We start from the raw sequence: 27,839 nt of genomic DNA on the forward strand, positions 1-27,839 counted from the left end.
AAGTGACAAAATCTGCTAATAATATTGAATTATTCTGGATACTGCTGATGAATGCTAAGCATTGCAGGAGGACTTTTAGAGGCTGAGCAACTTGGCAATAAAATGAGATGAAAGCCAGTGCCATGGAAGTGACACACATGGGGAAACCAAGCCCTGCCTCATGACTAAAGTGCTGGGCTCTGGGACCGGGAGCTCTGACCGTCTGTGAAAGCATCCCCTCAGCACTCAGCAGAGGTCAAAACTGCAAAACCTCTCCATCAAAACTGATAGAAAGGGTTAGGAAAAGGTAGAGATGACATCAGAGGTGCCAATATTCCCTGGTGAGTCCCAGCCTGTGTGCAGTCTTGGTCCCCCCGTCCCAATGATACAGTGGAGCTAGAAAATGTGCAGAGAAGGGTGACAGGATGATTAAAGGTTTCTGCACATGGGGTGTGTGATGAACCAGGGCTCTTTGGCATGGGAAAGAGACAACTGGGGTCACAGGGCAGAGGTCTGTGTGGCTGGGGGAGGGTGAGGAGAGACTGGTAGATCAGGGATAAACTCAAGGAGGTGACCCAGTGCACAGCAGCCCTCCCTGCCATGGGCCGCTGCAGATGCTACGTGGTTTAGGAACAGGACCAGACAAATCCACAGAAAGAAATCCATCAAGCACTGGTAAATACAAAGACTGGCACAAGGAAACTTGCAAATATTTAGAGGCAGGGATCGCATCCAGGGGAAATGTTGCTACACACTTATACCAGGAGACCATCAAAGACTGGATAGTAGGTGAGACGGGCCGCTCTCACCACAGCAGCTGCCCATGTGCAGGGATACTGCTCCCAGATGTATCACACAGGCAGCATGCTTTCATTTGGCAAGCCATTCCCAGGCTGGAAGTGTCCCTCTTTCAGCAGCCCCTCTTCTGCACACCAAGCACATCCTCCACTGGTTGCTCCATAGCACTTAGGAGCCTGCAAGCTTCGTTCATCCCTTCCAGATATCCCAGCTCCCACCAGGCTGGAAGGAAACGGCACAGAGCAGTCATGCCCACCCATCCCAGCTCTCTGCCAGGGCAGAGAGCAGGCTGGCATGGAAAGGATGCTCTGCACAAGATGCTCTGCAGCCCCCTCTCACCCCAGCCTGCCGCAATGAGTTGCACAGGGGTGGCAAGGGCTAAAGACAAGCAATGTGTTGCGGGAAAGCAAGGAGGAACATGGAGAACATGGGCCCACACCAAGTCCCATATATGATACATTGTCCCATATATGACACATTGCTCCTCCCAAGCATCACAAACTAGGACATTTCTGCATCAACACTCGCACATGTGATGCAGACCCAGGCTTTATAAGTGCATTTAGGCCACTTGGATGCTGTCTGTCCAGACATGCATGATATGCCCAAAGGATGTGTATTTACCAAATGAAGCAAATTCTTGCAGACGCTTTTTGCAGCTCCCCAAGCTTTCTGTCAAAAGAAATCATTATGCAGTTGATAATATAATTGAAACCATGCTAATTGACCAAAAGAAGAGACAACTCACTGACAGACATCTGCCAGCTCAGAGCCAGATACATCGGTCATCGCCTCAGCCACACTGAGCACCTTTTCTGCCTCTGCTCTCAGCGCTGACAGCCCCCTGCATATCCATGACCCTGAGCGTCATAACCGCTTTATGGTGTGATCCGTTATTTCATTAACACTTGACGAGGTGTGGAGAGCCGTGGGCAACTTCATTTCCACAAATCAAGGCACAGCACCCTGGAAACAGGCCAGCAAGAGAGCTGGGTGACCAGATACGAGAAAAAAAATGACTTCAGGACTGACATGGAGTGTGAGAAAAGCCTCTTTCACCGACAAATGCCAGGTATGGGTTTGAGGGAAATTTCCGAACAGCCACTATGTAAACTCTTTGGCTTTTTTTTTTTTTTTTTTCCGTAAAATCATTTTGTGTGGGCTCAAGCTCCAGAGAGCTGAAGGAGTACTTGGTGCCCACAGGCACAGGGGAGCCAAGCCACAAGAGCTCTCTGCAGCTGCCTTTGGTATTTCCCCAGCAAAACCAGGCTCATGGCAGGGAAACCTCATCACAGATGCCAGCTTGGTGGCAACAGCTATATTATATCATGCAAATCTCATGGCCTCATCCAGCCACCCGCTTTCACACTCTGCCCAGCCAGGTTGACACTTTCAGGGCTCCAGCTGTAGCACAAATTCAACCCCTTCATTGCTGGCCCTCTGGCAGGGAGGGCAAGAAGGAACATCTGCATCCACAGGGTATTATTTGCCCCTACCAGGGGACTTGACCCTGCAAGGGCACAGTGGTTTCCAGGTGGGATAAGATGCCTGAATGCCTCCTCTGGATGAACAGAGGAAGCGGGACCAGCTGGGAGAGCACGGATCTGAACTCGATAGCAGGCAGTAAAGTGGAATTGATTGGAGCCGCCTGCACTCATCGATCTGAGGCAGAGCAAACTAAGGAGCTGGAGCATTTGCAGCTCAATCAGAACAACGTGCCGGTTGGAGGCCTGTGCTCTGGGGCTGGCAGGAGACCTGTGTGCCCCGGGAAAGTGTTAATGGTGGGTTTGATTAATCCAGCTGCAATGGCCACGATCACACAGCTGAGTCCTTCTCCAGACAGACTCCCACTGGCTTTACATTGCCTAGGGGCTGTGAACCACCCGTGTGAACCACCCCTTATATCTCTTAATAGGGCTGTCATCAACCATCAGGAAGATGGGCATGGCAGACAAGAGCAAAACAGAGGCCATTTCCCCCATGCAGAGAGGAACAAGTGCTTTTGTGACCAACCCAGTCCTGTGTCTCCAAAAGGGCTGGGAAGCAGAAAATGAGGTTGAATTCAGAGGGGAGTGCAAGATCTGGAGAGGCAAGGGCCAGGCAGAATGCCTGGCAGCACGTGGCTGCCTGGTTTCTGCCCTCTCAGCATCACAAAGAGGGGTTAAGAGGTGGCTGTGTGCAGGCTATAAATCCCTGCTGCAGGAGGAGGCTCCCACTCATGGTGCAGAGTAAGAGCTCAGGCTGGCAGCTGGAACAAGGCAGGGCACACACAAACACATGGCAGCATTTTTATATAGAGCTGTGGGGTGGCTGACTCTCCCCGGGATGTTTTTATCACATCCCAACTCCAGCTGGATGCTGGACCCACAAGGAAAGGCTCAAGAGGCTCCTCCAGGCTTTGTGCTCCCCGGAGGTCGGACAGGACAACTTTGGTGAATCCCTGCTCCATACATTTTGGGGACCATTTTCCTGGCTCTCTGGACATTGGAGCCAGGCAAGGGGATCCCAAAACATAACAAAGCAAAAAATCAGTCTGTTGTAGCCTGTTTGCCTGCCCTGTATAGTGCTGGCAGACTGGAAAATGCCCTTTGAAGCTTGAGCTTTAGAAGAACCAGGACCATCTCATGCACTGTTGTGGGCTCATAAAGCCTCTCAAGAGCATCATAGCTGAACATTCATGTCAAGAAATGCTTGAGTCCTTCTCCTTCAGTCCTTGGTGCACGTCTCATGAGCTAGAAGAGGATGGGGAGGTGGATGGTGGGGACAGAGCCATGTCAGGTTGCTTGCAACTGTCTCCTAGCTCAGATGTGCTGTCCTTTGCCCCACATCCCACCTAAACCTTCACCTCCAAAATCTTCCCAGCCACAGGACCCTTCTCTGGCCTGGCCTTCCTCCAGCATCCTGCACTGGCTCGGCAGTGCCTGCGGGTATGGGAATATGGGATACTGGGCTAGATGGTATAACTCAGTGGAGTCGCTGATTTCCTTAGGAAAGAAGGTGGGCTTTCGGCAGCAGAGCAAATTGCAAGCTGAATTTATAGCCTCTGAATACCCAGAGATGACAGTGCTGGCCTGTGTCAGTGCACGGATTTCTATCACCAGTAAAACACGGAGCGCCTCCTTGCAGCACTGGAATCCGTCCTGCCTCCCTGGGCACCAGCACTGCTCCTGGGATTGTTCTAGGGATCTGAGACCAGAAGAGGAGGCGGTGGGGATCGTTCTGCCTCCCATCAGCCTCCTTGAGACGGGAAAAGGAGGCCAGGGGCTGCTCCAGTGAGGGAACAGCTGGAGAGACTGCTCAAGGGGCAGAGCAGCCAAGACAGCCGTGCAGTGATGAATTGCTCTTGTCCCTGTGCCAGCTGGAAGATTTATATCTGTGCCACAGAGTGGCAATGTCTGGGCCCAGCAGCACTCTCTGCCTGGCTGCACCGGCATTTCGACATTGCAGGTACCTTTAAAACCCCATTGAACGCAACCCACAGGCATCAGAGGGCTTGGAGAAAAGCCACCAAGGGACAGAGAACTGCAGAGGAGCCTGCCTGAAGCAGCTGTCTGGCCCAGGCCCCCGCCACTTATCTCTGTGTCCACTCACCACCTCCCTGCTCACTTCCATGTTTGACTGACTCCTCCTTATCGCTGCAGCGTTTATCTCAGTCACGCCTGTTCCAGCAGTTGAGATCATTGTTACTCTGCTGGCTTCCCCTTCCAGAAACATCTGCTGAGCACGCAAAGCATGAGCCCCGCTGCCTCCTCCCTGCCCACAGAGGAGGCTGTGCTGTGCACACCATGTGAGCAGCACGCAGCCATGCAAACGTGAGCCCTGCACCATGCAAGGCCAAGAATAGGGATCAAGACCATGGCGGACACCAGCCTCAGGGGTCCTGCTCTGCCTGCCCGTGCAAGTGCCCGAGGAGGAATCCCCTGGTCGCTGCGTGTGTTGCTGTAGGTTCTCCATCCCTGCTGGGCACGGGCAGCACGTCCTGCCAGAGGTGTTCCATATCTCCACACCGTCCCACCTTCTCCCTTGGGTGCTTCTTCCCCACCACGGCTGTGCTGATTCCAACACAGCAATTGTCCAGGGCATGAGAGCAGGCCGGCATGGAGCTGGGCTTGTTCTTTCACTGGTGACACAACCCAGCTCAGTGGAATTGTGTCACCACCAGTTCAGCATGGAGGAAGGCATAAGAGGCCAGGCACAGGGCAGCACAAGGACCTCTCCCCTCCACAGGCTTGTGCCTTGAGATTCAGAGGTTGTGGTGACCCCACCTCTACAGCTCAGCTGCCCCCTGTCCTGCAGATGTCTGGGTGGTCAGATCTCTCTCCATGGTGCAGCCAAGGGGCTGATGATGGTGTTAAACTCCCTGGGCATGGGAGGAGACACACATATCTCCTACCGGTGATGCTGCACCCACTTTAGGTCCAGCATGAGGACACAGAAGGTGACAGGGTTGTCCACAGATGAGCAAGAGCAGTGTCCCTGTGGCCAGGAGGGACAGACTGGGATCCTTGGAGGGCAGACAAGGGAGGGAGAAGGGAATCACTGGGGCAGGAAGGCAGTACCAAAAGCCACATGGACACCCAGGTCATTCAGTGATACCACCGAAGAGCCCCTCCTCCACCATCTTCCGGTCAGCCAGGTTTGATGTTGTGGAGAGCATCTCCCATTGCAAAGGTTCCCACCACTACTGAGGGACCAGCATGCACACCAATGCCCAGGGCAAGTCAACAGCGAAGAGTCTGAGGGAAGAAAGACGTGAGCATAGACAAAGAGAGGACACAAAAGGCCATTCTGTCTTCACCACTGAGCTCTTTTGGGGTTGGATACAAGCAAGATGAGGTCAGGGTTGCAGGAGTAATTACTTCACAGAGTATCAAGGTGCATGGGGCCTTCCTCTGGTTTGTCCCAAGCCTCAGCAAGACTCTTTTACATTTAGGACTCACCACCTGCAGCATATATACAAGGATGGATGTGGTGCAGGGACATACCCCTGCCCAGCACGGGCAGCACAGCTGCAGGAGACCGCTGCCTCTTCCAGCACTCCCTCACATGCAGGCAAAACACGTAGGGGTGTGTATATATGATGCCGAGTGATGAGGCTTCTGTGACCAGCTGTTCCCCGTGATGAAGCACAAAGGTATGAGTCATCTGGGCCATCCAAGTGCCTTGAAGTGCCATGATTGCTCTAAAAATATTTTACACAAAGAAATCCTTTTGATCCCAGGTGTTTTGAATTCTTTGCATACCTGTGAAAATAAAAGAGCCTTTAATACTTGGAGCACTGTAAAAATCAGCAACAGTGGTGATGGCAAACAGTCATTAACTATTAACGTGTGTTTCACCAGGAAGAAACAGGAATGGCAGCACAGACTGATGCCTGCCACTGTTTTGGGCCACAAAGACAATGTCATTGTTAGTCCCTTGTCTTCCTCTCTGAGTCCATAGGCACCACCCTGGCATGCCGAGTTGTTAGTCCCTGAGAAACACCCACGGGGTGATAGGTGGGATTGCAGCTGAGCAGGGGTTGGGGCCAGGGTTAGGGACAGAGTGAGAGTTGGGATATGGGGCAGGATGAGGGGAGCAGTCGGGATAAGAGTTGGGTGGGGGTCAGGACTACAGCTGGAAGCAGGGACAGAGTCAGGATCACAGTCTGGAGTCGGGCCAAGGCCAGAGAAGAAGGGATAGGGTTAGGAGTGGGATTAAAGAGGGTTAAAACCAGAGATAGGGGGGTTAGGCTTAGAATCAGGGTTAGATTCGGGGCTAGGGTCAGGGAAGGAGGTGACACAGGTTTAGAGGTGGGAGAGAGTCAGGGTTTAAGGTCAGGGTCAGGCCAGGGTGTGGGGTGTGAAGAGAACCAGAGTCACGGCCCGGGCTAGGGTCCAGGTGGGGACCAGAAGCCGGGTTCGGGGGGCGGGCCCGTGCGGGGCCAGGAGGCGGGGGCAGAGCGGGGGTCCCGATTAGGGGGCCAGGGGCAGGGTTGGGTCGCCGGCCTGGCCGAACCCCGCGGGGCCCCTCCCCGCCGCGCAGGCGCACACAGCCCAGCCGTGAGGGGGAGGGGGGGAGAGAGAACCCGCCATTCACCCCACATCGCCATGGAGACATTGCACAGCGAGGGCGGAGCGCGAACGTGTGTGCCCCACCCCGCGCCGCGAGTTCAGCGTCGTCACCACTAAGAGTGCCGCGCCGGCTGGTGTACCCAGAGCTTCGGTAGCGCGCCGTGATCGTATAGTGGTTAGTACTCTGCGTTGTGGCCGCAGCAACCTCGGTTCGAATCCGAGTCACGGCATCGCCCTGGCGATACCACGGCATAAGAGCTCTACTTTTTTCCGACGCCGTCCTTTTTTTTTTTATTTTCTGTTTTTTTGTTTAATTCTTTTTTAAATTTTTAAAAATGTTTTGGTTTGTTTTATTTTAATTTTTATTTTATTTGAATTTCCCGTTGTGCTGTTACTTATCCCTCGCCTCCCTGCAAAGTCCCCAGGCTGGGCGGGCACGGCACGGCCCCGCCCCGCAGCACCGCGCCCCGCCAGGAGCCGGGGAAAAAAATGTGAAATATCGGCGCGACGTGAAAAAAAAGTGAAGACTAATGAAGTAGTAGAAGAGGGAAAAACGAAAAATTACAGAGCCCCTTTGCCGTGCTACCGCCGGAGCGATGCCGTGACTCGGATTCGAACCGAGGTTGCTGCGGCCACAACGCAGAGTACTAACCACTATACGATCACGGCGCGCTACTGGAGCTCTGTAGATTTACGCCGGCACAGCGCTCTTAGTGGTGATGACGCTGAGCTCGAGGTGCGAGCTGGGGCAGTGCTCCCACGCGCGAGCCGCGCGTGGAGCAGGGGCACGGTGCTTGCATGTGTGTTCTGCGCTGGCAGGTGCGGCGCTGAGTTTGCCCGAGCACCTGGTGAGTGTGTGAGCAGTGCCCGGGCTGTATACATCCCACAGGTGTTTGCACAAGTAGCCCACGAGTGTTGCAGCGGGCTGGGGGAGCCTTGCACACGCGGGGACGAGTTTACACCAGCGTTGCACAAGCCATGTTCAGGGTTTTACTCCTTGTCATCCACACACTGACTTGTGCGAGCAGGTGCTGAGCGCCCTCGCACCACACCAAACCCAAATTTAGACAGCTTTGGCAACAGAACTGGACAAAATCCACAGGCAGAAGGTTCTGCTCGTGTGCGCTGGGAAACTGGCACAGGGAGCATTTGCATAGGGGCACCGTGTGGCACGTGGACACCCCGAGCATCCCGTGGGGTCATTAATTGGCAGTGTCTGAACCGATTCCTGCAAATCCCTGGTGTTGGCATCACATTGCTTCACCACTCCCTGTGCAAAGAAAAAGCAGGGAGATACCATCTGGGTGCACATACGTGGGGATGGGACTCCCGCCGTCCCGCATGAGAAAATGTTTTCCAACACACACTGGCGGGCAGCGTTTTAGCTGGCTGCAGCCCTGTCCATCCTGCGCTGCTCAGGGACCGGGTGACACGACTGCACCGCTGCATCTTTGGAGGCCACGCGTACCCAGCTCTTTTCCTGGGAAGCATTTCCTGGGGCAGGGTAAAGGTTGGATTTCTGCTTTTAATATCTTCCCTCAAGGCTCGTTTCACCTGGGGGTGAAATTATCCTGGGCAACCTTTTTTGGGCTGCACGGTGCCCTGCATGGCTGCCCTGCTGGGCTCCCCCGCACGCCCTCGTGGGCGCCCGGGCGCCCGGGCAAGAGCCCCGGGAGGAGCCGGGGCGGCCCTAGCCCCGCAGCGCCCAGCCCAGCTCTTTGGACCGAGCTGTTAATCGCTAACCGGGGCGCGGGGCCGGGGCCGGGAGCTGCTCAGCCGCGGGGCTGGCAGGTGAGCGCGGGGGGCTAGCGGGCGCCAGGGCAGGGGGGAGCCGTGGGGCACGGGGAGGGCGTGAGGCTGTGGGGGGCGTGAGGGCGTGGGGCATGAGGACATGGGGGGGTGTGAAGACGTGGGGTGCAGGGACACAGTGGGGAGGGCAGAGGGGCGTGCGGCCACACTGCACCACGAGGCCGTGAGGGTCCACAGGGGACAGGAGGGTGCAGGGGGCACAGGCACAGCATGAGGACATGGGGCGCGATGGGGTGAGGGGGCACGTGGGGGGCACCCACCTGCTGCCCCACTGATTGGCTGCCCGTCCACGTGGCCCGACCCCCGAAGGGGAGGGCAGCCAATGAGGCCTCACCAAAACAAAAGGTAGATGAGCCACATTGGGGGGTGGCATTGGGGGGGGCCATGGAGGTGGCATCAGCCATGGGGCCCTGGAGGACACTGAGCCTGGAGGGGATGGGGAGAGCTGGGAGCCCTGGGTGGGGGTCCCAGAGCCCTGGAAGGTCCTGGAGGGGTCCCTGAGTGCTGGGGGTGCTGGGGGGGTCACTGAGCATAGAGGGGTCCTGGGGGGTGTCCCTGAAACGGTGGTGGGCCTGGGGAGGGGGGATCCTCCTGATCTCTGCCAGGATCCTGATGAGGGGTCCCTGAGCCCTGGGGGGCACTGGGGGTGCTGGAGGCTCTGGAGGAGGTCTGGGCTCCTGGGCTCCTACCATGGCCCTGGGTCCTGCCCTGCTGCTGAGGACCCATGAACCCAGGGACACGCTGGGGGCCAGCATGCCTCAGTGGTCCCCCTTGGTGGCCCCACTGGCCTGTGGAGCCTACCGCCACCTTCAGCTGCCATGAGGTCCCACGTTGAGGGGGATGTTCTCCAAAACTCCTCACCTCCACTTGTTTCGTTTGAGGCTGGGTCGCTCCCTTCAGTGGACCCTAATTCTCACACTGTGGGAAGCAGGCGACAACCCTGCTATCTCCACCTTCTCCATGCAGACCTCTACAACTCTCCTCCAAAGCAAGGACAACTCCTTACTCCCTCTGTTCTCATGCAGAAGTGCTCCTGCAGTTGATCACTGCCTTCTCTGTGACTTCTCTGCTCTTCCCTCATCCTTCTCCAGACAGATGAACCGGGAGGGTGTACAAATGGCATGCTCCAAGGGTTCCTGCCCTGGCATAGCACTAGTTCTTCTGGCTTTGCTGGACCAGTTCTCCCAGTATGATCCTCCTTTAGAACCAGTCCCCATGCAAACTACCACTTACTCTGACCCATTGCTCCTGCACTGTAGTAGTTAACATTAAAGGGCCTTCTTTCTTATCTTACTCGGTTGCACCAAGAGCTCTCAATGAGGCATGCAGCCAGATTTATTTTTTGCAAAATCCCACTTGCAAAGGGGCTCACAGAGGCCACTGGCCACTGCCACCAACTTGGAGGATGAGTACCATCTCTCCCTCCTGCATCTAATCCTCTCCTGTAATTCCTTGGAAGCAAGGACGAGCAAAGACCTTCCCAGAGTTACAGGAGAATGAGGAAGTCAGCACACCAGCCCCACAGCTTGAGGATGCCATGGGATGGTCTCTTGATGTGCTCATGCAGGAACCGCTCTGAATCCCTAGTGCAAAGGGCGTTCTCCTCTAGGAGACCCAAAATTGAAAATCGGGGTTGGACATTCGTCCTTCCCAGAGCTGATCCTGTCTTTCTCTCCTCAGCCAGCATTGGTACCTCGCAGTGCTGTTTCTCTAATGCATTGAAGCTGCGGCACTTCTGGAGATGGAAGAAAACCAGATAGCCCTGGACAACCTTGAGAAGGGTGCAGATAACCCAGCTTTCAGCTCTGTGGTAAGTGCCCCTTTCCCCTCCTGTCAGGGTACAGGAGCTGCTCAGGGTGCTCCAGCTAATTATGTTTTCCAGGGAGAGGAGAGACTCTATGAGGAATGTGATGGTCCATGTGGTGAGAGCAAAGAGGAGAGGAGAGGAGAAGGGAAAAGGAGATTCTCCTCCTACTGCAGGTAGGATAACTCCTGGTAATGCGTATATGTAGGGTATTTCCAGTGGTCATAGCAAGTCTGCAATCCTTCGGCCAGCAATTCTCCTGGAGCCAAAGCTGATCTGGGAGCAGAGTAGGTTGGTATTGACCACATAGGGGAGACGGTGCCTGATGCCTCCATATGGCTTTGTAGGGTGGCAGTGGCAGGTCTCTGTCCCCATAGCATCCACCCAGAGCAAGCCTCCACTTTCCCAGGATGTTGGGGTGTGTGGTGGGGTCTCCGCTGCCATAATGGGCCAGCTCACTCCTCCTGAGAGCGGGCAGCAGAAGCTGCTAGATGCCATGGCACACCTATACCACCGTGCTGCTGCCGCAAGCACCCTCTGGGAGGCATGATCATGACCTGGCTCCATTGAGTTGGGTTGGGTTGATCTTCAGGATCCATCTTCTGCTCCTCTCACATCTCTGGCATGTGACTCTCCCCAGGAAGGCCCTGCAGCCAGCAGCCAAGGCAAAGCGCTTCTGCAAGGCTCATGCCAAGGTGTTAAGAAAAGTCATCCTGGGGCTCCTTGGAGTAGGTGAGGACTTCCTGGCACTGAGACCCCATCTCCACATCCCTTTGGCTGGCCATGCCCCCAGCCTCCAAGCACTGGGCATGGCCACCTGTGTGGAGGTTGTATCTGCTCTCACCAGCCCCACTGCCTGCCCCCTCCTCACCCCCCCACTCCTGTCCATGAGGGCATCTCACTGTCCTCCTCCCCTTTCTCCAGCTACCCAAAGGGTTTGCTATGCCTCTTCTGCTCACTCCATGTGCCCCCAGACAGCCAAGGTGCTCTCACCAGTGACCCTGGCTGCTGGGGTGGTGCTCCCTAAGTCCTCCTCACACACAGATGGGAGCCTCAAGAGTGGCCAGGGAAGGACATTTGGAGGAAATTAACCTCATTGTTGGCCCTGGTTAGTGTTATGAATCCACGATCCTATGGCCCTGATGTTTCTGACCCCACAATGTGCCTTCTCCAGCCTACCTGTGCTACTTTATTGCGGCCTGCTGGCTCAGCTTCCAGCGAGCCCTTGCCTTGGTTGTCATGACTGCTGTGGTTGTCTTCTTCATCTGCTGGAGCCTCTTCAAGAAGCACTGTGGGGCAAAGGTATTGCTGCTCCTCAGCCCCATTTGGAAATGCTTCCAAAACTCCTGGCTGTGGCTGAAATGGTGAGTCAGGAAAAGGCAAAGCCAGATCCCTCCCAGCACCTGGGTCCCCTTGCTGCCTGGCTGCCCTGCCAGCGTGACCAACAGCCAGTGGCATTGGTCACATGCCCTAGTGCCATGCAGGCACCTCATGATGAGGCATGGCCCAGCCTGGGGACCACTTAAAAACCATGGCAGAAACACCTTGCTACTCTACCTCAGTAGCATGATGGCTATTCACACCCCTCATTTGTGTCCGAGCCCCAGGTTTCTTCAGATGCATGGACCTTATGGTGGCAACTCCTGCACAATTAGCTCCCGCCCTTCGTGAGCTGCTCTCCCCATGGGGACATCCTCTCTGTGACAGTCTGGGATTTCCTTTGCAGGCTGCTGTGGGTGGCCCTTCTGGGAGGCCTGATCACGTGGCTGGCTTTGGACACCTCCAGAAATCCAGAGCAGCTCATCTCATTAGCTGGCTTCTGCTTTTTGGTGCTGTTCCTGTTTGCTTGCTCCAAGCACCATGGCGCAGTATGTGTTTCAGGTGTGGCTTGGCCAATGGTCCCCTTGCAGGATGTGGCCACCCAGCACTGGGGAACAAATTCCTTCCCACTGGCATCTCCTGATGGCTCATCGCTGGAGCTCCCTGGACGAAGCAGAAGCCCAGCAGGGCTCCTGGGCAGAGCTGGGCACAGCCTGGGGAGCTGAGCTGGTTGGGTGGATGGAGCCCCAAAGCCACCTCACTGCTCTCCTTCCCACTGCTCAACGCAGGGCTCCCCCATGGTGTCTCTATCCTGTTTTCCACCATGTCCCTCATAGTGGGTTAGACCCAGAGACCCAGCACCAGACCCATGCCTGAGCTTCAGGTGCCTGTGGGTGAAGGGTGGGCTTGAGCTTTGGGTGCCCTGGGCAACTTGGGCAGAAGTGATTGAAGTCCCAGTGGCTTTCAACCCAACCTGCTTCAATGTTTTGGGGAATCCCTCCATAAGCCTTCTCCAAAGGGTTAAGTTTTGATCTAGTGGGTCTGTACTAGCAGTCAAACCATCAGAAGGCTCTGTGCTCGTCTCCTCCTGGGTAAGCCTGGCAGGTTATGTTCCACCAGCCAGTTCCTGAGTCCCACCAACTCATCTTCCTCTATCACCAACCTATGTTTGTGGGTTTCTGTGACACTTTCTTTATTAGTATCCCCATGACCCTTACCCAGAGCACAGTGTAATCATGTTTGCTATGTGCAGCTGTCGAAGGGGCAGGAAGCCAGAGAGGGAAGTCTGTAGGCTTTGCTAACATCTCAGTCCCCGTTCTGCTCTTGGTCCCCAGGTGTCCTGGAGAGCTGTTTTCTGGGGTCTTGGCTTGGAGTTCTTATTTGGACTCTTTGTCCTCCGAACAACTCCTGGCGTCCAAGCTTTCCAGTGGCTGGGTGACCAGATCCAGGTACTGCATCTGCTCACCCCATCCCATGCTTGTGCACTCCATGTAGCCCCTGTAGTCCTAACCATGTAACTTCTCCACTTGCAGTTCTTCCTGGGCTACACCACAACTGGCTCCAGCTTTGTCTTTGGGAATACACTCATTGAAGAAGTCTTTGCCTTTCAGGTCAGCTTGGGGAATGGGGAGGGAGAGGCAGAGCCTGATTTTCTTCTGGTCTGGTTGCTTTGCTGGGTCCTGGAGAGCACAGAGCTAAATGCAGCCAGGTTTGCTGCAGCAGAGCTCAACTAGCTCAAGGATGGGTCTCCTTCAGCTTCGTACCCACCTGTGGACCTCATCAGTGCCATGGTGGATTTGCACCGGTTCTTGTCCCTCCTGCCAGCCTGGCCCAGTGTTGTGGCACCCCAGTAGTGTGGGCTGGCTATGCAATACCATGCCATGCCCAGCTCATGGGACAGAGGGGCTTGGTCCCCCAGTGTACTTAGATGTGTTGCTCAGCTGTCTTTTAACCTTGCGCCCTGGTGCCTTGCCTGCAGACTCTGCCCATTGTTGTTTTCTTCAGTTGTGTGATGTCCATCCTCTACTACCTCGGCATCATGCAGTGGCTCATTGTCAAGGTAAGAACTCACATCTGGCTCTGGGATGGTGGTGGAAAGGAGAAGAACCTGGTCGGTTTTCTGACTACTATGATCAGCTGAGGGATGTCCCAAGAAAATTGGCATAGTACTAATTTGGGGTCATTTGTCCTCCTTAAAAGAATAGACACAAACCCTCTCTTTCTTGCGTGTCCTCCTGAGAAAGCCCAACCCTGGAGTTGATGCTGCTACCTGGTCTGTGGGCGCTTCCCAAGATCACCTCTGTGCAGCTTGAGGGCCAAACAGTGCCCTGCTTCATGGGGTGGGTGGCAGGGTGCCAGGAGCCTTTGTGAACATGGTGGCTTTGTCTTTCCCCAGATCTCCTGGCTGCTTCAGGTCTCGATGGGCACTACTCCCACTGAGACCTTGAGTGTGGCAGGGAACATTTTCGTGGGACAGGTAAGGTCTTGGGCAGGAGATCCAGCTCCTCAGTCCTTGCAGCTGAGCCTGCCCTGGAGGAAGGGTCTTCTCCCTTCCCAGGAGACCTGCGGCCCTGCATGGCCCTGTCTCAAGGACAACAGGATTTTCTGTCTCGCAGACCGAAGCCCCACTCCTCATCCGCCCGTACCTTGCAGACATGACCCATTCAGAAATCCACGCTGTGATGACTGGTGGCTTTTCAACCATTGCAGGCAGCGTGATGGGTGCCTACATATCCTTTGGGGTGAGTGCATGAGCAGATGTATGCCACATGCTCCCTGCTATGGAGTCCTGACACACAAGAACTGCCCTGCACTTGTGGGTGGGAGAAGACCCCCAGCAGGTGCCCCATGGTCTCCTTCCATAAGCAGGATGAGGGCAGGGTGCCTCCATGTCCAGCCTCACCTTCACTGGCCTGGCCAAAACCCTAGAGCCCTGCCAGGTAGAAGGCACTGCTGTGGGACCCTCACTGCATGTCCTTGCACAGTAAGCAGGGCAAATCTCACTGAATCACAGGATAATTTAGTCTGGAAGGACCCTCTGGGGGTCTCTGATCCACCCTCCTCCCCAAATGAGGTGATGGCATAGCCCAAGGGGATGCCCAGGGCCTTATCCACGTTGGTGATGAACATCCCCATGGATGGAGATCTCCCCTCACCTCTCTGGTCCACCCCACAGGTGCCTCGGTCACGGGGAACAATTTTTTCCTTATATCCAACTGGAATTTCCCCACTGAAACTGATGCCATTGGTGCCTTTCACTGGGCACCTCTGAGCAGTGTCTTCCTTCCAACGCCCTTTTAAGTAGTTGGGAACAGCAACTACACCCCACCCCCCCAGCCCTCTTTTCTCCCAGCCAAACAAGCTCCACTCCTCCAGCATCACCTTGGCAGTCCTGTGCCCTGACCCCCCCAGGGATGCCCTCTCCAGTTCATCAGTGTCTCAGCCCTGGACACAGTGTCCAGACATGGCCTCATCAGTGTTCTGTAATGGGGAATAAACCTTCCCCTCGACCTGCTGGCTGAGCTCCTGCTATTTAAACATTAATTAGTCTCCTTAAACGGGGAGCCAAGGGTGAAAGGTTAGAGAAATGAAACGTTGCCACTCAGCAGGCAGGGGAGGGGTGAGACTGGGAGCTTGCCTGTTCGTCAGCGGGTAGAAGTTCGCAATGTTGCACAACCTATTGCTCTGATACTGATAAAAAGGGACAAGGAAGGGACAAGAATCATCATGATTAGGTCAAACAGCAGGAGAGATTAAGATCCCCGAGGCCGTGATTGCTGCAGCTCCAGCAATGCCTCCATTCAGGCAAGCTGCCCTACGTGCCATGGCCACCTGAGATGGCACCCTGAGCAGACGGAGAGCCGTGAACTGCTCTGAGTGTTGCTGGCTGATGCCAGCCACATGCTGGGGTGCCCTGGGGTGGCACATCACGGGGCGCAGCCTTGCACGGAGGTGCCTAAGCCCACGGTCTGCACATTGCAGATAGATGCAGCATCACTGATCGCAGCCTCCGTGATGGCTGCGCCCTGCGCCCTTGCCATGTCCAAACTCGTCTACCCTGAAGTGGAAGAGTCCAAGTTCAAGGGCAAAGCAAGCATCCACCTCTCCAGTGGGTAAGTGTGAGGAGAGGGATGGTGGAGTGGGGCTGCATGTGTCCTGCTAGTGCAGGGAAGCCGTGGGGGCAATTTGGGGGCACAAGTGGTCATTGCGGGTGGCCCGAGGTTGGGAGAGCCTGTGGTGTGGACATCCACGGAGTGAGAGCTGACCTTGCGCAGGGGATGCCTGGCCACATGAGCCTATTGCGGTCTTTTTCCACGCAGGGAAGAGCAGAACATCCTGGAAGCTGCAAGCAATGGGGCTGCCACCTCCGTGGGGCTCGTGGCCAACATTGCGGCCAACCTCATTGCCTTCTTGGCAGTGCTGGAGTTCATCAACGCTGCCCTGCGCTGGTTCGGAGAGATGGTAGACATCGAGGGACTCTCCTTCCAGGTATCCCCAAGGGCAACCCCATGGTCTGGGCTGCCAGATCCTGCATCCCCCACTCATCCCCACCTTTGCCCACCACCTCAGTAGGCTGCCAAGAGCCTTGCTGGGTGTTTGGCAAATGCTGGCAGCGGGTGTCCAAGCCAGGGGCTGTGCAGATGGTCAGCTCTGAGTTGCTCCCTTCTGGGATGCTTTTCCCAGGTGATCTGCTCCTACGTCCTCATGCCTGTGGCCTTTCTCATGGGGGCAGACTGGGCAGACTCACCGCTGGTGGCTGAGCTCTTGGGGATCAAGATCTTCCTGAATGAGTTTGTGGCGTACCAGCAGCTGGCCACGTACAAGAAGAACCGTCTGTCAGGCCTGGAGGAGTGGGACGGGAGCCGGAAGCAGTGGATATCTGTGAGGGGCACCTGTCACTCTGCCAGGCACAGGGCAGGGATGGAGCCAGCTGAAATGGGGCATGGGACCTGACCAGGCAGATGGGTGGTGGGCAGGCAGGGGGATGATGGTGTTGGGGGTGGGAGGGCACCTATGGCCAACTAGACTTGGATGTTCACTAACTGCTGGGTATGGGGTCATCCTGAAGGAGTCAGTGAAGCCCTTTCCCATTTACCCTGCTCCTTGTTGGGGCAGATCATGGTGTTACAGGGCTCCCTGTTCCTCCAGCCCAGCCTCTCCCAGGGGCAGGCTGCCTACCACCTGCATCCTCACTCCCAAAAACAGCTGAAGGAGAAAGGATTGGGGTGGAGGACTTACCTCCATCATGTCTGGCTGGGCTGGGAGCTATGACATGGTGCTCAGCTCTGGGTGCTCTGGGGCTGCTCCTGGGCAGAGGTGACCGTCCCCTGCCGCTGTGCCCTCCAGGAGCGAGCTGAAAGCATCGCCACCTTTGCACTCTGCGGATTTGCCAACCTCAGCTCCATCGGGATCATGCTGGGAGGCCTGGGTGAGTGTGACCTGCGTCCTGGGTGCCTGGGCACGATGCAGGGGGATCCTGGGCTCAGGAAGCAAGGGCTCATCTGGGGCAGGAGGAATTTGCTGCCCTCAAGCCTCCATGTTTGGTGTCTGCCAGTACACAGATAAACAGGATCTGCATGAGGTGATAGGGATGATTTTGCACTGCACCCATGGGCAAGAGCACATGCATGTCCCACAAGCCAGGTGCCACCCAGCCATGAGGCAAAGAGCAGAGACTCCAGTGCTGAGAGCGCCGAGGGCTCTGGTTGATCACCCATGGGTGCAGGGTGGGCACAGTGCTCTGCCAGCACCCACCGCTGCCAGGACGGGCAGACAGCGTGCTGGGTGCTGGCTGGGATCACCATGTCCCCCAGACACCACGGGCTGGGGTTGGCAGGGCACTATGTGGCAGAGCCAGCTGGGGACCTGGGACACATCCCTGTCTGTCCCCAGCCCGGGGTACAGCCGGAGCAAAGATCTGACTTGCCCCAGTCTCTGCTTTGCCCCCGCAGCCTCCATGGTACCCCAGCGCAAGGGTGACTTAGCCTCCATTGTGCTGCGAGCCCTGCTCACCGGCATCTGTGTCTCCATGCTCAACGCCTGCCTGGCAGGTAGGTCCCTGCCCACTGCCAGCGGGGCCAGAAAGAACCGGGGAGGAACAGGCAAAGGGCTGAAGATCCCTATAAACACAGGTGCAGGGGTGCAGACGGCTGACCTGTCCTCCCCATGGCTCTGCAGGGCCTCTAAACCCTCTGCTCTCCCCTCATGGCTTAGCCAGGGGCTGCCCAAGCCCAGTAGCTCTGCTGGGGCCCCTCATCCTCATCTGGGCCCCTCATCCTCATCTGGGCTGGGATGGGGACATTTCAAGAGCAGCTTTTGGAACACTGCAAGGAGTTCCCTGGGGTCACTGCTGCAACCATCTCGGGGGTGAGGTGGGACAGTGCATGGGACCTGCAAGCACAGTCCCAGGTACAGAATTTGCAAGCAAGCATAGTTGGGGTATGGGATTTGCGAGCACGGTTGGGATACAGGATTTGCAAGCATGCTCGGGGTATGGGAGTTACATGCATGGTCCCTCAAGAGCCCCAAACAGGTGACCTTGTCCCCCAGGTCTCCTTCATGTGCCAACGGAGGTGGGCGACTGTGTGACCTTCCTCATCACCGCCAACTTCAGCTCTACTAACTACACCATGTACACATGCTGCAAGCAGCTCTTTGCCAGGTGGGTGTGAAGGACCCCAGAGCCGTATGGTCCTGCCCCGGGACTGAGGTGGTGGGGCAGCAGCTTGTCCTTACCATGCTTCTCTCCTTCCAGCTCGGTGCTTGAGAACAGGACACTCTCCTTCACAGGAGCCTGGGCCAGCCTGGCGGAGAGTGTGCTATGCCTGACACAGTGCTGCAGGCACTACAACCACACGTCCTGCACGGGGACAACCTAGAAACGTGCAGGCAGCTGCCCACTCCAGGGGCAAGGGCCTGGGAGCACCAGGGTCTGCAAGGCCTGGCCCCAAAAGTAAAAAAAAACCCGGCAGAAACTTGTGCATTTGCTCTTCTCTGCTCCAGTGATGACGGACAGCCTTGCAACCAGGACCCTTAGGTGCTGGCCCTGCAGACACAAGGGAACTGCTCCCAAATAAATCATGGAAATCCCCGTGTGCTTGCCCTCAGCCTCCCTCTGGTCCCTGACTGCAGCTGTCCCACACGGCATGAGGTGCTTTGCTCAGCCTGCGCCCCAACCTCCGCCAGGTACTACCTTTAGAGTCCGGCCTTGGCTACCCTCTTCTCCCCTGCAGGGTGTGGGTGGCGGTAAAGCCATTACTTGAAGACGTTTCCTTCCCCTGAACACAAAGCCACCCCGTCCTGCTGTGCTTCGGTGCATCCCCACAGCACCGGGGAAGAGGCCAGTCCTTCTTGCTTTATTGCACTCGAGAACACCCATTTGCCAATGCGGCCATGTTATGTACATAGTTATTTTACAATGACCCAACAACAAAGCACCAGGACCCCAGAGCATGCCACACTCCCAGCCAGTCCCTTCCCTCCTCTGCCAGGCTGCACAGAACCACCATTTCGGACACCACCATGCAGGGTAGCGTTGCTGGCACTTGGCACCCTCCTCTAAAGCCCTAGGGAAGGTGATGCTCTGCAGCAAGACGAAGCAGGCAGTGCTGGGACTCTTTGCAAGCCTTGCTGCCTACTGCCATGCTCTGCTGGCTGCTGCACACCTGAGTGAGCTGATGGACACAAGGGAGGCTTGATGCAACCCAGGGTGCTTTACTTTCCAGCATGAGCATTACTGCCTGTCTGATGCTGGGTCCTGCTGTGGGGCAGTGGTATCTAGAGCGGGTGCTGCTATCTGCCACTGGGGTATGGCATGTGCCAAGCAGGGGTGATGCTAAGCAAGCATGACCAGGTTGTGCTATGGGGCTGGGCAGGGCATAGGGGGTCTGCGTATGGCAGGTGGGCAAGGAGGGGTGAGTCCTGTGGGCTGGACACCCACGTGTGCCAAAGCAGTGCCTGGCATGGAGAGGAGGTCTCCCCTTCACCCCGCTCCCAGGTGCCCTATGTGAGGTAGAGCATCCTTACCCTGGCACTGGCCGGCACCCATAGTAGCACTGCCGCCCTCAGCATCTGCCTGGCAAGGGGGTGGGAGGCTCACCCCGGGGCACAGGGGAGGCAAGGAGGGCAAGGGTGCAAAATTCTATCCCTGTGCAGCTGCCAGTACTGATGCCATGCCCCACCACAGGACTGGCCCGCACCCCAGAGTCCCATGCAATAGCAGCAGGAGCCCTGCAGCTCACTGCTAAACCCCTCTGCAGCAAAACCTTTTAAATCACAGTGTGCCAGGGCAAATGAGACCACCTGGGTGCTGTTGGGGTTCACATCCTTGACACAGGTCACTGGTAGGGCTTGGTGTGGTCACTTTATGGAGGACACAAAGAGCGACATGATGTGCTGGGAGCCAGGAGGGCAGCCCGGACTCCCCATTTGCTCAGGGGAGCCAGGCAAGGGGCATGGTGCCTGCAAAGCCCGAGGGAGCAGGTCTGATGGCCCTTGCCTTAAGGAAGGTAAACAGAGAGAGTTGAAAGAGGAAAGCAAGCCTGAGTGTGGAGGGGCAGGTGGCCCCACAGGCTCCACCACCAGCAGCAGCTCTGGTAAAGAGGTATTGGTGAGGGGGTCCACACTGCCCACGGCTCACAGCCCCGCCGTGACACCAGCCGAGCTGCTCAGACTAGCACACACCACACAATGCAAGCGCCGCAGGCCAGGGTGGGAGCCAGAGGGAGGAGAGCAGCGGCAGTGGCCACTGCCAGGGTCTCCCCTTCCCAGCCTGGTCGCATGCTGCCTCCAGGCTGCTCGGGCTGGGGTCCAGAGCAGGGAGTCTCAGTAGTGGCAGCTCTAGCTACTGCGGGCTGCCAGACCTGCCGCTCTCTCCTGACCTAGGTTTGGAGGCTGCCAGGGCCTCCCCTGTTTCTGCAGCTCTCTGGGAGCTCTTGGGGCTCATGGCAGCCTTGCGGGTACCCTGGGGACTTGCTAGACCCTTCTTCTGGAGCTGTGGGCTGGACTGGGCAGATTTTCTACCCATGGAGGGGCTCTTGGAGCCCTTGGGCTTGGATGGCTCCAGTGTCTTCAGGCCCAGGATACTGCAGTAATGGTTACACTGGTGAGCAGCCGCAAATTGCTCCAGCAGGGAGGGGAAGCAGCTTTCCTTCAGCCCCTGGTACCTGCCAACAGAGCCATCCTCAGCCCCTGCTTCACACCAGGAGACGTCCTGCTGGAGCAGGGAGCCGAGGATGGAGCCCAGCCGCGCTCACCACCATGGCCCTTCGCCACATAAGCGGTGGAGCTGGGGACAGCTGGGGCCACCCTGCGCCAGCAGCTCAGGGTCACTCACCCTTTCAGGTTGGTAGCGATCCGCACATTGGTCATCTTCCAGCCCACTCCTGCAATGAAAGAGACGACAACCAGTCTCTGACCAGAGAAGGGTGGGCACCAGCACCAAGGGCAGGTCATCGCCCTGGGAGCTGGGCTCCATGGCATGTGGGGAAAGAGGCAGGAGGGCAAGGCTGAGGCTTTTCCTCCTCCTCCCACAGGCCAGAGGGTGGTGAGGGGCCATGGGAATCAGACGGGAGATCCCTTTACCTTCCATGTCAGTCACAAGAATGTTTCCATTTGTCCACTGGTAGACCCAATGCTGGAAGGTGCAGCATTTGAGCACGATCTCCGAGGTGCCTCGTGCCACCAAGCTGCCATCTCTCTCGGTGACGCAGTACTGCTCGCAGGGCCTGCCCAGGTCTTCCTCCATCGTGGCATAAGGGATGTTGTTGGCCGGTCGGTAAATCAGGTACAGAGGAATTATCCTGCATGGGAGTGCACAGATGGCGTCAGTACCAGCTGGCGAGCTCTCCCACCGCAGCAAGTGAGATTCACACCAGGGTCTGCAACCCTGGATTTTATCTTCCCTCCCCCCAATATGCCTTCCATTTGAGGGTGGGAGAAGAGCACACTGCCCTTCGGGATGTCTCCAGCACCCATGGGGAACCCTCCCACCATCCCCTGGGATGCTCTGCCAGGATGTCAAGCCAGTGGAACTGCAGCACCTTACTTACTCAGGCACCGCTCCAAAATTAGGGATGGCTCGTGCCTCAGCGGCAAAGATCTTGCAGTACTCGCGGCTGGAGTTCTGGATTTTACATTCCTGGAGATGCAAATAAAAGAGTCAGGCACTTGTCCTGTCTTGCACCAATGCATCCCTGGGAGTCTCCGCCTGGCCAGGCGTCCCCTGGGACCACTGCCAGTTTCTTCCCTGTCCTAGTGGTCAAAGGACAAGTGATGGGAAAGCTCTGAGCAGCTCCGTGTTGCTCAGAGAGAAGAGCTGAAGCCAAGAATAACAAGGACATCACCAGCCTATTGGAACATGGCTCGACCCCTCCAGAGCATCCAAAAAGTGGAAGGAAATAAAGAAAGTGGGCACAGAGCTGGGGACCGTGGCACAGACAGATGGGGAAGGTGTGGGGGAGACAGGCAGAGGGTGCCCCACAAGGATGCTCACCTGGATGGTGATATCATAGTTCTTCTCGATGAGGCTGTTCTCATTCTTGGTCCCAAAGACAATGAAATTGTGCACTTTGATGACACAGGTGTGACCCGACTCAAAGACAGGCTCCAGGCCGTAGATGGCCCTGGCACGGCAGGCTTTGCGCAGGAAACCGGCACCCACTTCCACATCCTCGCTCACCACGCGCCCGAAGAGCTTATCCCCCCAGTAGCCTGCATCAGCCAAACCCTTCGCGAACACCATGGGCGTCATCTCGATCTCCTCTCCAACTGGCGGAGGGAAGAGCTGGTGAGGAGGGACAATGCAGGCATGTCCTGCCCCCGCCACAGAGCTGCCTGCTCCCCGCATAGCAAGGGGCAGCAGTTGCAGCTTGTCGGCACGTGGCCCTTACCTTCAATCTCTTCCCGCAAGATAAATCCTGACAGCACTAAAGGAGACAGAAAGCGAAGAGGTGTCAACATCCTGCCAGGACCCAACCCTGCCCCATGCACTTCCACACCAAGGGACAGCAAGGAGGATGGTGTGAATCACTCATAAATTAGGGCATGGAGGCAGATGCACCTTGTAGAGGTGGTGTTATGGGGTGTGCAAGGCTCCCCCTCCACAGCCTGGCACCAAGCCCTCTCCAGTGTTTGCCACGCCGCCCCATGGCACACCCAGGCAGCTGGGAGAGCTGCCAGGCTGTTGAGGGCTCCTCACCTTCTGGGCTGAGCAGGAAATCAGTGGAGTCAGTGCCATACTCGTTGCTGATCACGCACCGGTAGACCCCACAGTCCTTCTGGGATGCCTGCACAACAGCCAAGGCTGCCTGGCCCTCGTCACCAGCGCTGGAAGAAACCGGAGCATGGCCTCAGCCCTGTGTGATGCATGGGGGCACACAGGATCCCCATCACAGGCACTACGGTGGGCACCGTGCTGCCCTTGGAGGGCTGGAAGAGGGCTACAAAGGAAGCCAGCCCAAGGGCATCCCAGCTGCTCCCCTGGCACCTCATGGCACTAGGAGTCCTCCTGCCCTGCATTTTGTATTCACAGAGATGCTCATCTTCCAGGCAAGCCCTGCAAAATCTGGCCGGGTTGGGCTACAGACTGATAAAGGTACTTGCCTCTGAGCGTGGCTGAGTCAGGGCTGTGCTTTGGCTAACAGACCCGCATCTGGATGGGACAGCTGGAAGCCAAACAGCCACAGAGGTGTCCAGCTTCATTTTCAGCTGTTCACGAGTAAGGGCAGACACCACTCCCCATCCTGCAGCCTGCCCCTCTCTGAGGGACCAGCAAAGCACGAGCTCTGTATCAGCAGGCTACGAGTCTTCTCCAGTCTGCAGCACCAAGCTTTGGGCTGGCAGTTCCTCTAGCCGAGGTAGTGACACACTGGGCAGATGGGTCTCCACAAGAACCAAAGGCCTGTTTCTGCCCCGCTTGGCCAGTGTGAACCAGCAAGGGGATGACAGGCTGCTGAGGAAAGAGGTGGGACCCTCATCCTGAGACCCACTGGCTGAGCAGGCTTTCCCTGGTCAGCTAGAAGTCAATGGCCACTCCTGGTCCATCTGCCCCAGCTCAAATATCTGCCATAGGAGATCTTTTCTGCCCCAGAAGCGCCTCCTTCTGCCTGCTCATTATAAAGGGAGCTCGAGTGATGCTCAAAGGCATCAGGCAAATCCTATCCAATGTGGATGATATTCCCACACAAGTTCCCTTGGGCTTGAGAACAAGTTGCTCTCCATAATGCACCCAAAGGAGCATCCACGATACAACAAGCCACCCAGCTGTCCGAACATGCTTTCCCTGTGCAAGGGCAGTGCCAAGGGATAGAGAGGGCACAGCCAGAGCTGCTTTTTCCCTGTTGGTGTTTGCCAGTGGTGGTTGCATCGAAATGCCTGCTTGGGTGCAGCGTGCAGACCTTCCCAGCACAGCTGCCACCCTCACATGTATCACTTGGGGTCCCAGTTTTGCAGCTCACACCCAGCTCTCAAACTCTGAGATGGGCACAGCACCTTCCCTGCCCTTCCTGAGGTTCAGGTTCAGCCCCTGCCCTCCCCAGAGCTCTGCTACTCAAAGCATCACCCCTTAAGCCAGGCTCCAGAAGGAGCATCAATAGGACAAATTTGGCAGCAATTCCCCATCTGGGCAAGCCCTCCCTCCCCGGGCACTGAGAAGATAAAGTTCACAACATAGCATGCCAGGCAATGAGCTTCCCATGCAGCCCTAACAGAAGGGGCACCTTCACCACTGTAAACGCAAGGAGCTGGATTTAACACATGAACCCAGGGCTATGCACAAGGACTACAACAAAGCAGAGCTGGCAGGTTACCTCCTTTGGGCTTCTGCTACAGGGATCTCGTCCTTGTACCACATCAGCTTAGAATCACTCAAAATATTGAAGAACTGGCACCAAAGTTTCAGGTTTCCTGATGCATCGGAAAATTGTTCTGCTCTGATCTTACGAATCACCTGTGGAGCTAAGGACAGGGTGCAAAGAGATCGATGGTGAGACACATAGTGCTGGCTGCAGGTCTGAGGACAGGCCAGCCAGGTAGTCCAGCAGCACTCCTGCTTAGGACTTCGGTGTTGGGTGTCACAGATATGTCAGCAGAGCCTGGTATAACATCACCTTCCCAGGGAAGGTCTCAGTGCTCCACTTGGATAAATACAGTGGGATACAAGTGGTACAAATTTGTTCAATAGCGCAGAACTGCAATACCTAGTGGGGCTCAGCCAGAGGCAATGCAGAAAAACACTATGTGATGTTGGAGGAAACATTTATCTACTGACATAGGGATTTATCAAGGTTACCCTTACTTTTGCAAGAGTGCTGATTTCTGTGAAGGTATCACCTGGCTCCTGCAAGTACTTCAACACCAGGATTATACCTTTTCTAAGTCGATGCCACGAGGAATCAAATTAGCATTGACCATGGAGGTGGAAAAGGAGTGTGCACCCCGCTGATGCCCACTGGACCCCCAACCAGCACGAGGCATGGTGAGGACCAGGACATGCAGACCAAGAACAAGAGGATTATATGATTCCTTTGGCCAGGGAAGTCCAGGCTGTGGAGACGGCCAGTCTCAGCGCTGCTGTCTTTTGCATTCCTCTGCCCTCCCTGCACTAGGGAGGAAGTCTTGGGGCAGACTTTTGGCTTTCATATGGCCAAAGAGTGATGCCGAAAACCCTGCAAATGCACAAAACTCACATGGCCACAGCTGACTATCACCAGGTCAGTTGGCCAGGCTCCCTTTGTAGGCAACAAGGAAACATGCTTCATGGGGATTACCTCTTCCTTTACCTTTAAATGGGTTATTTGCTTTCTTGGACTCTGCTGGCTGTGCTTCTGGCTTAGCATCTTCAGGGGCCTCGTGGTCACCACTGCTGTCACCTGTGGGCTCCTCATACAGCTTAGGAACCTCCAATGTGGCCATCTTCCTCGTGAGGGTTGGCAAGCATTGCTCTGCAGTAGGGGACAGAGCCAGGGCAGGTGACTGCAACAGGGCCGTGTTCTTCCTGGATTGCCGTGGCGAAACAGTAGGACTTCTCATGTGCGCTGGGCTCTCTGGGGTTGCCTCCTCTTCCTCCCCCACCTGCTTGTATTTTGGCATGTATATTTTGCGCCGGGCCCCAGAAGCAAGCTCCTCTGGTGTGGCACAAGGTAGCACTGCTAGAGAGTCACCAGGGCTCTCTTTTTCAGGGCTCGCTGGAGCCAAACTGGAAATATTATTAGGAGGCTGCTCTGCTCCTGGTGCCAGCATGCTGCCCACCACGATGGAGGGCACAGAGAGCTGGGGTAGCCCCTCTGCCTCAGGAGTGACCCGGGTACGTCTCTTTGGTGGCACAGGCCTGCAAGCCAGCATCTCCTTGCTAGTAATGAATTCCTCATTAATCATGCCCGTGATCCGCCTGGACGTCCTGGGAGTCAGAGGCAAGTTCTCTGCTGTCTGGAAGAGCTGATTATTTTGTACCTTTTCCAAAACTCTCCTTGAGGTGCGGGGGCTCAAGCCTGCAATGCCTATCTCTGGGAGCATGACTTCCTCTGCATTGGGCTGCTCCTTGTCCCTGGGGTCAGTGTCTTCTTTCGTGGCATCCTTACTGCTATCTGACATTTTTAAAAGCAGCAGCAGATAGTTCTTCAAGGAGGAAACAAGGTTTTTGTGCTGCACCTTCTCCTCCAAAGACATGTCCTGAGGTCTCTCAGGGCTAGGCAGGACCAGCGGTACTTGTGGCTGAACCTCAGCACCTCCTTCAAAAGTGCCTGAAGATGCTGCTGGTTCCTGGTATGGAGCTGTGGCTGTTTGCGCTCCTCCTTCCTTCCCCTGAGGTCCCGCAGGCACTGGTTTGGCACTCTCCTCCCCTAACATGCTGGCTGAAAGCTTCTCTTGTGGGGCAGATCCATCTGCCTTTTTGATTTCCGTTTCTCTGCTCACAGGAGGCAGCAGCTGGGCTCCAGATGGGACCTCTCCTGCTGTGGCCTCAGTCCCTGGGGTGCTGTGAGCTGCAAGCGGTGCCTCCTGAGCCACCAACACCCCCGCTGCAAGAGAGGGAAGTGGCTCTTCCTTGGCAAGTCGAACTGAAGCAGGAGCTGGCGTTTCAGTCTCCTGATGTCCCAAAGGGGTCGCTCCCACCTCCCCAGGAGATGGCTCTGCTGCACCACTCCCTCCTGCCTCTGCACTGGGATGGCTCCTGGACAGCTCTGCTCCTGCCTCTTTGCTCTTCCCATCCTTGGCTGCTGTCTGATGTGTGATTTGCTCAAGAGGAGTGTTTTGTCCAGGCTCTGGAGGACTCGATTTCTTTATCAATGGTTCTTCCTCACCTTGGCTTTTGTCCTCTTGATTTAACAGTCCTTGTTGGGTCTCTCTGCCCTCAAGAGCATGGGAATGTCCTGCCTGCTTCCTAGAGGGAGGGTGCTCCTTGCTGGACTGCACGTGGTCTGAAGAAGGTGCTGATGGCTTTGGTGGCTCCTGAGGCCTCAGCCGAGGATTTGTCCTTTTCCCAGCCCCTCTGGTCTCTTGGCAGAGAGGTATCTCTTTCCTGAGCTCCTCTAACTTATTGGCTTGCTGACCGGTCTCTACGGTTGAATTGGACACTGGGTATTTTAGGTCACTAGCAGACTGTTCCACTGTTGCTGCAAGCTAGTAAAAAAAGAAAATAGAAAATTAGCACCATTTTACTGCCTGGGTCTGCTCATTGGTGCTTGTGGTCCAACTGTACCATCTGGCACTGCCCAACCTCTCCTTGAATCCTAAGTATTAACCTGGTATCGCTGATACTCATCCAGGGCCTCCTGGCTTTGCCATTGTCCCACAGTGGTGGGTCCCACAGTCCCCTGTCATGCTGCACAAAATGTTTTTTCTTTTAATTGGCTCCAACTCTTCTGCCTTTCAATGCCTTGGTTGTGCACAAAGAGGCAGGAGATCTGCCTCTCTAAAACATTCAATGGCTTTTAATTCAATCTCCTCTGACACAGCACCTTCCCAAGGAGCAAAACTTTCCCGTTTTTACCAGCTGTTGCTGAGACCTTGTATAATTTTGCACTGGTGAGGCCGCACCTCGAATACTGTGTTCAGTTTTGGGCCCCCCACTACAAGAGGGA

At 56.0% G+C, this 27,839-nt stretch overlaps 2 protein-coding genes and 2 non-coding genes across 7 annotated transcripts in view; 2 read left to right on the forward strand and 2 right to left on the reverse strand.

Moving 5' to 3' along the window:
* The first annotated feature begins 6,988 nt into the window (after positions 1-6,988).
* TRNAH-GUG (transfer RNA histidin (anticodon GUG)) lies at positions 6,989-7,060 on the forward strand. Its single transcript has one exon. It is a non-coding gene; the product is annotated as a tRNA-His (tRNA).
* Positions 7,061-7,427: 367 nt separating this feature from the next.
* Positions 7,428-7,499, reverse strand: TRNAH-GUG (transfer RNA histidin (anticodon GUG)). The gene has a single exon. It is a non-coding gene; the product is annotated as a tRNA-His (tRNA).
* A 1,876-nt stretch (positions 7,500-9,375) lies between these two features.
* LOC142411506 (sodium/nucleoside cotransporter 1-like) lies at positions 9,376-18,926 on the forward strand. Its single transcript, XM_075505511.1, has 16 exons — positions 9,376-10,619; positions 11,084-11,175; positions 11,618-11,807; positions 12,170-12,311; positions 13,098-13,211; positions 13,296-13,373; positions 13,742-13,822; positions 14,159-14,239; positions 14,379-14,504; positions 15,745-15,875; positions 16,083-16,251; positions 16,447-16,644; positions 17,110-17,191; positions 17,715-17,813; positions 18,313-18,424; positions 18,518-18,926. The coding sequence occupies exons 1-16, from the start codon at positions 10,381-10,383 to the stop codon at positions 18,639-18,641; spliced, it is 2,058 nt and encodes a 685-aa protein (XP_075361626.1). The 5' UTR covers positions 9,376-10,380; the 3' UTR covers positions 18,642-18,926.
* Positions 18,927-19,096: 170 nt separating this feature from the next.
* The window catches only part of ALPK3 (alpha kinase 3), a 34,850-nt gene continuing 26,107 nt past the window's right edge, over positions 19,097-27,839 (reverse strand). For all 4 annotated transcript variants that reach the window (XM_075505516.1, XM_075505512.1, XM_075505513.1 and 1 more), the window contains 9 exons: positions 25,542-27,378; positions 24,570-24,717; positions 22,961-23,088; positions 22,653-22,688; positions 22,256-22,530; positions 21,813-21,901; positions 21,346-21,563; positions 21,098-21,146; positions 19,097-20,927 (listed from right to left, as the gene is read on the reverse strand). In XM_075505516.1, coding sequence (XP_075361631.1) covers positions 20,606-20,927; positions 21,098-21,146; positions 21,346-21,563; positions 21,813-21,901; positions 22,256-22,530; positions 22,653-22,688; positions 22,961-23,088; positions 24,570-24,717; positions 25,542-27,378 — 3,102 coding nt within the window. In that variant the 3' untranslated portion in view covers positions 19,097-20,605. The remainder of the gene's footprint in view (positions 20,928-21,097; positions 21,147-21,345; positions 21,564-21,812; positions 21,902-22,255; positions 22,531-22,652; positions 22,689-22,960; positions 23,089-24,569; positions 24,718-25,541; positions 27,379-27,839) is intronic.

This window comes from Mycteria americana, chromosome 6, assembly GCF_035582795.1.
Source record: "Mycteria americana isolate JAX WOST 10 ecotype Jacksonville Zoo and Gardens chromosome 6, USCA_MyAme_1.0, whole genome shotgun sequence".
Taxonomy (NCBI): Eukaryota; Metazoa; Chordata; class Aves; order Ciconiiformes; family Ciconiidae; genus Mycteria; species Mycteria americana.